The sequence below is a fragment of the Chenopodium quinoa genome, unplaced genomic scaffold, assembly GCF_001683475.1.
Source record: "Chenopodium quinoa cultivar QQ74 unplaced genomic scaffold, ASM168347v1, whole genome shotgun sequence".
In the NCBI taxonomy this organism is placed as follows: Eukaryota; Viridiplantae; Streptophyta; class Magnoliopsida; order Caryophyllales; family Amaranthaceae; genus Chenopodium; species Chenopodium quinoa.
The window spans coordinates 9,909,313-9,921,641 of record NW_018744367.1 but is presented as its reverse complement, the minus strand read 5'-3'; the positions used below and the strand labels follow the sequence as shown (position 1 = coordinate 9,921,641).

The 12,329-nt window shown below is 34.0% G+C and overlaps 1 protein-coding gene across 1 annotated transcript; it reads left to right on the top strand.

Annotated features, from left to right (window-relative positions):
• Positions 1-1,354: 1,354 nt before the first annotated feature.
• On the top strand, positions 1,355-6,108 carry LOC110696661 (glutathione S-transferase DHAR2-like). Its single transcript, XM_021874018.1, has 6 exons — positions 1,355-1,691; positions 1,808-1,898; positions 2,048-2,191; positions 3,629-3,746; positions 3,830-3,970; positions 5,859-6,108. The coding sequence occupies exons 1-6, from the start codon at positions 1,634-1,636 to the stop codon at positions 5,943-5,945; spliced, it is 639 nt and encodes a 212-aa protein (XP_021729710.1). The 5' UTR covers positions 1,355-1,633; the 3' UTR covers positions 5,946-6,108.
• The last annotated feature ends 6,221 nt before the right edge of the window (positions 6,109-12,329 follow it).

Genomic DNA, 12,329 nt, shown 5'->3' with positions numbered 1-12,329 from the left:
TTTCAACTAAGGTAAAGTATTGTATCCAACGAACTCACTGTATGTGAGTTTGTCCACAGAAACACATCATTTCCCAAACCAACCTTTGCTCTGCTCCTCCATTTCCTCATTATGGCTGCTCTCAATTCATGGAGTTTTAATCTCCTTCTTTTATTTGCATCATCATCATAGTCTGTTTTCTCTCTCTTGTTCTTCATCACTGCATTTATCACTTCAATTTAGTAATTTGATGGTAGATATAATGTTAGTGAAAAGTGAGATGCAAGAAAGAGAAAATTATGTAAAGGAAGGAAATGAGAGATAAGTAAAGTTAGGCTTGTCTTGCAATAACGGGGTGGTTGGTAACAAGGATAAGGAGAGAAGATAAAGATAGAAAATTAATAGGTGGATGAGGATAAATAATTATTATACCATATTTGGTATGTAATAATTGCGGGATAAATGATATAACTACAAAATTACCCTTATTAATGAACTTTTCGTTCTCTCTTTAGAATGTGTTTTATTCATCTAATTTTAACTTATTTAAAAAAAAATTCTGATTTAAATGTATTAAAATTTATTTTAGTGGTAATGTGACAATAACCCTTATCATGACATATTTGACCTGAAACAAATTAAATTAAGGCGAACAAAGTAGACCCATATACTTTCCATTTCATTAAGGGAAAATTGTTCTTTTTAAACCCATTTTCTATCTCTTTGCCACCTCTTGGTTATAGAAATAGAAGGATAACGGGGTAGTCTTTATCCATATCCTTATCCACACCTCTTTTTACAAACATTGCATTTTTCTTACCCTAACATCTGTTTCATTATCCCTCCCTTTACCCTCATAAACAAACATCATCTGAGCGTGCTCTTAGGTGAGAGGGAAATCTAAAGTAAAATGTGAATAATATTAAAATATAGTAGAAGTACATAGAAAAGAGAAAGAAATAATAATGTGGATCCTACCATCATGTGAAAAAGAGAGAAAATAGTGATGGATACCACACTTTAATTGTATCATAAGAAGCTTACTCTCGTAGAATACTAAAGGTGATCAAATGGCAAGTCAAGCCAAGAGTAAAAAAGTTTGCTCATTTTAGTCGAGTTGGACCTAAAATGCATGCCTAAAAATTAAAATATTAAAGTGAGGCTGACAGACTCTTAGGACCTTTTCGAGCCGGATCACAAAACTAACCAAAATGCTTGAAAATGCATGTCCAAGATGTGTAGGAAGAAAAAGAAAAAAAAATTGGGCGGAAAATTCTTGTCTAAAGCCCGTCCAAATTTGAGCCTTGTAAAATGAGAACATATAAGTATATAACGATTAGCAGTTTAAAATGCCTCGTAAAATGAGCACCGCGCTCGTAAAGAAAAATGAAAAAGTATTGGTCCCGCAATGGCCACAACAATTATTCTCCTCATAACCACGTAAACCATCCATCTAGTAGCTTCATCATCTAAGATCCTTCCAATAATGCACTCTAATCATTTGAAATTTTGAATAAATAATAAACCACGTTAATTGTGTGTTTATGTTACTATTTGTAGCTTTCTACCGAAACATAGACGTAAATCAAATAAATAAGCGTCTTCACTCTCTTGTCTAAATTTCTCAAATTCGACTCATCATTCCATTCGCAAAATGGCTATCGAAGTATGTGTCAAAGCTGCTGTCGGTGCTCCTGATATCCTTGGCGACTGTAAGCACCTCAAATTTTTTTAAAAAAATGTTTATCTACCTTAATTTTTGTATAATTTGGTGATTATTTGGGTGAATTTTGTGGTGATTATTCTATAATCATGATAATTTATTTAGGTCCATTTAGCCAAAGGGTTCTTTTAACATTGGAAGAGAAGAAAATCCCTTATCAGATGCACCTTATTGATGTTAGTAACAAGCCCAAATGGTAAAATTCAACCCTTATTTTTGTCATTTTATGATCAAAATTTTTGTGGGGTTTTTATTATCTTATAAATTTTCAATTTTTTGTGAAGAAATTGAGGTGGGTTTTTCTTTTATGTAATGATTGATTACTATTTTTTAATAATCATGAAGGTTTTTGGAGGTGAATCCTGAAGGGAAAGTACCAGTGGTTAAGTTGGATGACAAATGGGTTTCTGACTCTGATGTCATTGTTGGTCTTCTTGAGGAGAAATATCCTGATCCTCCTCTTGCCTCGAACCCTGAATTTTCATCTGTGTAAGTTTTCTTTTCATGTTTAGTTTGGTGTATGTTATCTGGATTTAGGGTACTAGTGTCGGAAATGGGTACGTGTCCAAGTATCGGATGTTATTTTATGATGTCTCAATAATTTTGATCTAAAATGGAGTGTCTAAGTGTCGTTACTTGTGTTGGAGTGTTCAGGGTTTTACAGAGGTACTTAAGGTGAAAATAATGTGTAGTCATGCGGATAACATATTTATACATGTTTTTATAAATTAGGGTCTGTTCACATTTACGAAACTGAATTGAATTGAATTGAATTGAATTGAATTGAACTGATTGAAGCTGAACTGAATTGAATTGAAATTAAGCTGAAGTTAACAAGCCCTTAATCAAGATTTTAAATGGAGCAAAACATGCTACATCTTGTTAAGAGAATGTTTGACTCAACCTTGTTATTGTCAATTGTGACTTAAGAATGAAAACAAAACTTGTTTTTTCTGTTAAATTTATTTTCTTATGACATGTCTTATCGACTCTTTTAGAGGCAGATATCAAGATTATAGTCAACAGGTTATGAAGGTATTAGTCAATAAAATCAAGTTCATGTTATTTGTGACCCAAATGAACTGTTTTCTTTTGGTCAATGATGTATACTTCATAGCATCTGTGTGAGTTAATTCATTGCATCACAAGGGAAATTCTCAAAATTTACTGTTTATTATGGCATCATAAGACTGTGAGTGTCGCCTCGCGAATCACAATTTTGAGATCATGTAATGATGAAATTAAGGGTCTGTTCTCTTACATTGAAATTCAGTTCAACTCAATTCAGTTTAGCTCAGCTCCTAATTTCCTTCTCTTATAAAATATTTATTTCAATTCAGTTCAGTTCAGTCAATGAGAACATGCCCTAAGTTTCATTTATTTAGCTGTTTTGTTTACCGTGTTTGTTATGTAGTAGCTAGGCAGCTAGCCAACCGATGGTTTCTACTCATGAACTAGGGAGTGAAAACGTCTAAGCTCGTAGGGATTTTTGGAACCTCGTGACAAAGTCAGATTTGGTGAATCTTGACGGAGTCACAATGGTTTTTTTTTTTTTTTTTTTTTTTTTTTGCTTGAATATTATATATTATAAATTTATAATTAATAATACAAGTACAGAACAAAGTAGATTGATAAACTGAAGAAAGTAAATCATATGTCTACAAGCTACTGCTCTCTAGTGAATTTCTCCATCTTTGATACGGAAACTTTCACGCTATCTAAAGGGTGACGATTTTTGGAAGGATGAGGGGCCATATGTTTCTTTTGTACTGAGAATCCATTTAGCTGTTTAATCAATGCTTCTTTTCTTTTTGCATATCTTACTAGCTTGGAGGAATCTGATTCCAGATAAAAAGTAATATTGACTTGATGGCAACTATTGATACTGTTGTTCACTTTGTGACGTTGACTACTGTATGAACTCAGGGGGTCTAAGATCTTTTCGACTTTTGTGACTTTCTTGAAGAGCAAGGATGCGAATGATGGGTCTGAACAAGCTCTGCTTGTGGAATTGAAGGCACTAGATGACCATCTCAAATCTCATGTATGCTTAAAGACTAATGATTTTACTATTTCAATCTATTTGGGGTTGGATAATTAACATTTTGGTTTCTTGTTATTTGTTAGGGACCGTACGTGTGTGGACAGAAAGTTACTGCTGTTGATTTGAGCCTAGCACCGAAGCTCTACCATCTTGAGGTAGCCCTTGGCCACTTTAAGAAATGGTCTGTTCCTGAAAACTTATCTTGTGTTCGTGAATACATGAAGGTGAGAGTTCCTTTATAATTGTTGGCAAGTGATATTCATTACATGTTCATTGGTAGTCTTCCCATCCTTTGAAATTGCTATACCTGTATTTTGCTAGTTTTTGTACTATGTACTTCACCAACTTATCAGACTTTAGTTGCTTCAGTTCTAAGGTTTATGTTTATGTCTTTTTTTTTTTTTTTTTTTTTTTTGTATATGAATTACCTAACTTGTGATATGATTGAGCTTTTGAGTGGCCTGGTAACTAGGTCAAAATAATGTAGTCCTGTTTGAGGTGATGTTAATACCACTATATAATCCTAGTTGCCTATCAAATCCAAATTATTATATGATTATCCTGGTTTCTAACTTGTGATATGATTGAGCTTTTGAGTGGCTCTGGTAACTAGGTTAAAATAATGTAGTCCTGTTTGAGGTGATGTTAATTCCACTATATAAACCTACTTGCCTATCAATTCCAAATTATTATATGATTATCCTGGTTTCTAATGCAGATAAAGGTCCCTTCATTTTTATTGATCACTGTGATCCCCCAATAATGTTGGCAAGTCACTGTGAAAAAGCATTTTCTTAATGTTTTGATATTTTCTCTTTTTCAAACCCCTAAATTTGCTTATGTATATCCTACAAGATATATGCTGATTATTCCCACACAGTTGATCCGTATTCTATTTTCTGTCGTCTATTAACAATATCTCTGCTGATTATCATGTATGTAGCACTAAATTAATGCTTTGCAACATTTGCGAAGTGTGATGGTGGATAAGTACCATACTGAATTATATGTTGGACGTGTTTTTTTGTCATCCTCCCTCTCTTTAGTACTTGTGGAATGTGCATCTGCATCAGCCCTTGCTTGTAACAATCAGCCAAATCCCTAAAATGCTCGTTATAGGAAGTTCAATATGTTGAATTGTTGATAGGTAACACTCACAGAAGTCTTGATACGAAAAAAAAACAACGAGATAAACTTTGAGTTGCTTCAAAAGCTTGATGGTAAGATTCAGTGTTAATTATAAGGGTCTATTATAAGGGTCTAGTATAAGTCAATGACTGCTGGAAGTAATAATGGGGAGTTTTTATCCTGAACCATTCCTCCATATGCTACTCTTAGAACATTAAACCTTATGTTGGGACTAAATGTTGGTTGGAGGGTATATAGAGAGCTGAAATTTTTGTATATCTGTATTCTATGTAGAAAATTAAATTGGAAATGAAGGCTGCTGTGTAGTTTTTAACCTACAGAAACAAAATATAAAAAGAAGCCAAAAGACTGCACACATGATAATGGAGGAAAAGAAGCAGTGACTAAATTACGAAGTACAAAGTACATTTAAAAAAATGACAAACTTCATTTTATCTTTATATAACAAGGAGTACAGAATTGTAGAAATGACCGTTCATGGAGAAGTATTGTATTGCTAGCCAAAAAAAAAAAAAAAAAAAAAACTGGCATACACACTTTATAGTTTATACTATGAATACAATTCTATTTAGTTTCAATTGCTGCTATTGGCATTGTTGCATGTGCAACGTTCCATATGAATATATGATAATCTTCCATTATTGTCTTCTACCCCTTAATATTAAGCAGAAACACTACTATAACTAAGCTAGCATGAATCTTGATAGGCAGTTTCTGCTGGTTGGTTTTCATATCATCATCATCACCAATTTGCTTGATGCTCTTTGCTTTAACATGATGTTGCAAGGTTTTTCTTGAATAGATATGCTAATTATTTGAACTTGTCACTTTCTAATTTACAAAATAGCTATGAAGGGTGACATCCATTTGAATCTAGTTCATCTTTTGAAGAATTTGCTCGTATGTCATTTAGTTATCCTCCGGGGCTCCGGTTTTCTGATTAGCTGGTTTATGATATTGCAGTTACTCTTTGCTCGTGAGTCTTTTGAGAAAACCAAAGCAGCCAAAGAACATGTGATTGCTGGTTGGGCACCAAAGGTGAATGCATGAATCTGTATCAGTAGATACTGAACTAAATACTAGCATTATTGAGGTTAATGTTGAAATAAAACGCATTAGCACGAAGCTTATGAATTGGTGCAGGGATGTTGCTCCAATGCTTGTCACCAAAACATCATTTTGAATACTAATGCACATAATATGTGGTTTGTCACTTTGTTGTAGTGTGTTCTTGCTCTCTATTTTTGCCTTTTCCGTCATGATTTTCGTCTGCCAAGGAGGGGTCCGGTGTGGTTTAGTACTCTAGTTTGTTTACTCGGAATTTCTGAACTGCTTTAGAAGGCAAAAGCTTTAATCCCGATTCAGGGCTTATCTATAATGTTAGCACTCATTGATGAGACATAATAGCGTAATTTGAATCTACCTGAAGTTGCTTGGAGAAATACATAGGAATAATAGCTTGGTTAAGAATGTAGAAGAGTATATATAGACTGCAACAGAACGTTGATTGTTCTCATTGTAACAGTGGTAGATCTGGGCTGTGTTCAACTGTAGGTGAATAAGTGGGTTTTGAGGGAAATGTTTATGCCACTGAATCACTGATGAAGGACTGCTGGTTATACGTAGTAGTATATGATTTGTGCTTGGGTTGTTTCTATGACGAAATTGTTCTTGGGTTAGTCAAAATATCCAATACGTCCAAACAACATATCACATATGCACGCATAAATTTAAAATTGAAAAATAACTTTATGATTTACCCATTTTTGTCATGCATATAATTCGTTTGCGTTTTTACAATATGCCCTATAAAATGAGCATTTATTTAGTAAAAAATATGAATATGTGAAGAAAAAAAATGAACAGTCAGTGTGTGTGTGTGAGAATAAGTCTAACTCTCCATGTGAGAATCCTTTAATATGTGAGAATCGTTGCCTATTTGACAAATGCACAAAGAATTTCATGAATATAAAAAAATACTATGGAAAACTTTTAGAAACAAAGTTTAAAGATAATGAAAAATTAAAATCAAATATCTAAATGTATATTATTTTAGGAAATTATCAATAGTACACCCTAAGTTTGGGCTTTTATTAATGATACACACCTTAACTTTCAGTTATCAATAGTACTCCTATACTTCAACTAATTAAGTACGGTAAACATTCCGTTTACGAAACATTAACAATAGATTAATGACTTACAATTTTAACCAATTTTAACTCCCTCCTAAATTTTCCTCCTATATTTAAAGTAACCTACTCGCCTCTAACATTATATTAACGAAGTCCCTTCATTTGCTTATATTTATGCAGCTTCTTTTCCTACATTTGGTACTCAAATGAGCCAAATGAAGAAGCTTCATAAATCAGAACAAATGAGGGGGTTCGTATATAAGATAGAAATAGGTGGGTAAGTGGGTTACTTTAATTGGAATTTGGTATTCAAAAAATGGGGGCGGTTGAATTTTTGTACCCGTTTAAAACTTTATTTTATTTTGGTACCCATTTAACTTAAAAACTATAGATTTTGGTACCTCCGTTAAGTTTTCCGTTAGGGGGGTTCTGCCACCTTCCATCCACCCCTTAGCCATGTAACAACCACACACGCAATCACCTCATCTCGCCACCACACCACCACCATCAAAATTACCCCCTTGCACGTAGCCACCTCGTCTCTCCACCACACCACTGCCACCTAAACTACCCCCTTGCACGCAACCACACACCGCCGCACAACTGCCCTCCAAAACAGCCAACAACACTACCCACTTGCATGCAGTGACGCAGCCATAGGCGGTTCTGGGCCGGAGCTAGGTGGTCGACGGAACAGGGCCCCCAAATTTAAGGGGCCCCAAAATCTAGATATATGTAATTAAGTTTGGTACAAAATCATGAAATTGCAGTTGGTGTAGTGGTTAGAGCAATTGTGTTGTATGTACAAGGTCTTGGGTTCGAGCCATGCATGATACAATTTTTTAATTTTTTTTGGGAACTGCAGCAAACCCATCTAATTCCCAAATTCTTTTCCCAAAAATTCAGATTTCTTTTTTCCCAAATTTTTTTTCAATCTACTATTCTAATTCCAAAAAAACTCTATATCTTCTAAAACTCTATTAATCTCCCAAATTTTCCTATATATGCATTTTATTTACTTTTTCAATTTTACAAATAAAAAAGAAATCTTTAAGATAATCTTAATTCCAAAGTTCTTTGCAAGTATCGTGAGTAAAGGCTATAGCTAGTAATTGGAAAAAATTTCATCACAAACCTCTTCGAATTCAACACCGGATACGATTTTTTGATATTTGGGTATGTTGAATTATTTCCTGCTGTTTAATTTAAGTGCATTTTTCTGATTTTTATTAACTTGCAATTTTAGAAGGCATTTATGTTGAAACAATTTCATCACAAACCTCTTCGGATTCAACATCGGATCGATTAGAAGGCCCCATTTTAAAAAGTTGAACAGGGCCCCATAAATAATTTGCAATTTTAGCCCCGGCACTAGACGCAGCCACCTCCAATTCGCTACCACACCACCGCCACTACAACTACCCCCTTGCACGCATGACGTAGCCACCGCATCCCAGTCACCAAAAGCAGCCGAACACACTCCAGCTGCCATCACCACCATTTGAAACTCCCGTTCACCTCCAATTCGCGCATCACCAGCAAAACCAACTTGAAATAACCCAGAAAACCACCCGTTTCTGGGTTATTTAAATACCCTAAACGGGTTTTGTTTTTCGAGTTGTTTCAGGTGGGTTTTAAGGTTTCAAGGGGCGGCGAAAAGAGGCAAAAAAGGGAGGGTGGTTGTTTAGGGGGAGGGACGAGGTCGGCGAACAAGGGAGGAGGTTGTTTTCGGCGAATGGTGGTTATTTTGGAGGGCAATTGTGGCTGAGATCGGAGGAGGGAAAGGGAGGAAGTGGGCTTGCCGGTGCCAGAGGAATATTTGGGCACCGGAAGCCAGCACGAGGTGGGGGGAGGGTCGTGGCTGACGGGAGGGGTGGTAGTGGGTGGTTGGTTTTTTTTTTATTATTATTTTTTTAAAAGTTATTTATTTATTTTTTCAAATTAAATTATTAAATAATTAGATAATGGGCCCCACTAAACTTAACGATATATGGACGGAGGTACCAAAACCTATATTTTGTGACTTTGATGAGTACCAAAATAAAATGAAGTTTTAAACGGGTACCAAAATTCAACAACCCCCATTTTCTAGGTACCAAAATTCAATTTTTCCTTACTTTAAATATAGATTGGATAAAAAAAAAGAGGGATTTAAAATTGGTCAAAATTGCAAGTCATTAACCTGTTATTAACGTTTAATTAATAGAATGCTTACTGTAGATAATTAGTTGCAAGTACAGGTGTACGTTGATTAGGGATGAAAGTTCGGCTTTCCGTTTGGTTTATTGTCCAAACCGAAACTGAACCACTTTATTTCGGTTTTTGGATTTTGCAAATCGCACCGCACCACTTTAGCTTTGAAATCGAACCAGACCCAACCACCTAAATTTCGGTTTTCTTGAAAAAAAACCAAACTGCACCGATCAAAACCTAACAAATATCATAAACATCAAATTTTGCAAAAAAAACCAAAGAATCATAAACATCCTTTTTGCTCACTCTTCTTTTTTCAGATTTTGAGATATTTCGTCAGCCTCTTGTTCAATTTGAGGCTCGTCTACACCTCCCACATTGATTGCCATTGGTTTAGGACATATAAAAAAAAAAAAAAAAAAACACAAATCAATTTGCAAATTCGCAAGTAAAAACTAAAAAGTCATGCAATTGAACAATTAAGCTTAGCAAGTTAGCAAATAGGCGAAATTGCAATTAAATCGCAGGTAAAAAGATTCACAGCATACCTTTGGACGGTGAATGTGGATGGCCATCGATGGTCAGTGGACGGTCTCCGGTAGACTGAGCAACTGAGGGCCTGTTTTCATTGACTGAACTCAGCTGAACTGAACGAAACTGAACTGAGATGAGCTGAACTGAACTGAGCTGAACTGAACTGAACTGAATGATTATTTATTATTATACATATGTGTATATTATTATTAAATATTATTATTATTATTATTATTAAATATTATTATTGTTAATAGATATTATTATTATTAAATTTTATTATTAAATATTATTATTATTAAATATTATTATTATTATTAAATATTATTATTATTAAATATTATTATTATTATTAAATGTTATTATTAAATATTATTATTATTATTAAATATTAGTATTATTATTAATTATTATTATTATTATTATTATTATTATTATTATCGTTGTTGTAATAAGAGCTTAAAAGAATGAAATTTGGTTTTATATCATTAGACATAAAATGAACTGAACTGAACTGAACTGAAAATAAACGTATGCGAATAGGGCCTGAGTGGAGTTACTAGAATATGAGAGTTAGAGAGGGTGAGAGGCTGAGATAGATTAAGTTTTTTATTTTCTTTATATACTATGGCATAAACTAGAATTGGGCTTAGGTTTTATTTGGGGTTTGGGCCAGCAATTCGGTTCGGTTTCAGTCTTTCAATTTCTGAAACCAAAATCGCACCATAAATATTTCGATTTCTTGATTTTGCAAACCGCATTGAACTACTTAAAAAAAAAAAAAAAAAACCAAACCATATTTCTAATTCAGTTTTGTTTGGTTTTAAACCAAATTACATTCACCCCTATAGTTGATAATTAAAATGTAAGCAGGTGTATGATTGATAAAAGCCCAAACTTGGGGTGTATGAATGGTATTTTCCCTATTATTTTTGCAATGCAGCTATTATGTTTTGTGACAAGTTGATAGCTAATTAAATACATACAAGTTTATAGCTTAATTTGACCATACAATTAAAGTCAATATTGATGTATTGTAATTTGTAAACAAAAGCTCATGATAGTGACCAAAAGACAGTTTTAATGACCCTACAATTTTAAGCTTCATTTATTACATTCTAATAATTGGTATATATTGTACAGTATTTAGTTTGATTGTAACAGTAACGAATTTGACAACCCATCCAAAATTACAAAGAAAATTTAGCCCAATTTTTTTTTTTGATGTTTTTCATTTTGAGATTCCTTGAGTCCCCACATGTCGTCCTCTCAAGCACCGCCCTTTTGTTAGTACTCCACGTGCTATCACTTAACCGTACTATTAGACATGTTCAAGAATGACTTAATTTGAAGAAAATGAAATTATTAAAATTAACCTAATTCTTTCTTTAAAAAAAAAAAAAAAAAAAAAAAAAAAAAAAAAAAACCTAAATCAAGAACCTTCTGAAATTAATCAAATAAACTGCCTATAAAAATTATGGAGTTTTCCGATTTGGGTATTTAATAATTGAATCATTGTGAAGATACTTGTTTTGGCTTGTACTTCTAATTATATTTTTGTAGATTGGTTTGAATAACTAATTAAGGGGTTGTTCAAATTTACTGAGCTAAATTGAACTAAACTGAACTGAATTGATTGGAGCTGAGCTGAATAGACTGAATATTTTATGAGAGAAGGAAATTAGAAACTGAATTGAACTAAAATTAAGTTGAAGTGAACAGGCCCTAAAAAAAATCCAGATAGATACAGGAAAAGGATAAAAGAAGAAAACGCGTGGGCGCCGCGACACGGCAATGTACACGTGTCACGGCAAAATCTACCGTGTCGCGGCAAAATTTCCCGTGACACGGTGGGAATTCCCGTGTCACGGGACCCGTATTCTTCAACGGTGTGGTTTGCGCGTATAGAAAGTTAATTTCTGAGTAGTTCCGAGCGTTTTTTCTATAAAATAGGACCAATATATTCGTGATATGAATAATTACGAAACATAAAATAATTAGAATTTCATATTTCAATAATAATGTCTCAGAATTTCGATAATACATTGCGCGACTGGTCTTATTCTTTGACCAACGCTGACAAAAGAGAATTGGAATTGTTTCATGTCAGGGGTTTAGTAGCCCTGAGACATGTAGCGATTGAACATGATTTTCTTAGGGCAGCATTAGACTATTGGAGTCCAGAAACACATTGTTTTAAATTTGATTACAATGAAATATGTCCCCTGCCGGAGGAATTCGGTGCCATCTTTGGATTTCCTACTAGAAATCTTATTGCCATGCCTACCCTACGTGAGTATTATTACCATGACTTTGAACGCCATCTGAATCTAACAGATCCAGATTTAAATAAAATTGTGTGTGGTAATGAGGTAGACTTAGAAAAACTTGCAAATTTATATTTCAATCGCCCTGTCTCTTAGTCTTATCATGTATACCGTAGAAGGGCATATATTTTTTGCATGTTTAGCAAGCTTTTATTTGCAAACGGTAGGGTAGGACATGCTTGTCTAGCATCTGTGCTTGAATATGTTGAATCTGGGAGGTCTCCTATGCCTACATGCCTTGGAGA

Coding starts and splice junctions, on each gene's coding strand:
- LOC110696661 (XM_021874018.1), top strand. CDS start 1,634: ATGGCTATCGAAGTATGTGTCAAAGCTGCTGTCGGTGCTCCTGATATC. Junction 3,747..3,829: donor ATGACCATCTCAAATCTCAT/GTATGCTTAAAG, acceptor GTTATTTGTTAG/GGACCGTACGTGTGTGGACA. Junction 3,971..5,858: donor GTGTTCGTGAATACATGAAG/GTGAGAGTTCCT, acceptor ATGATATTGCAG/TTACTCTTTGCTCGTGAGTC.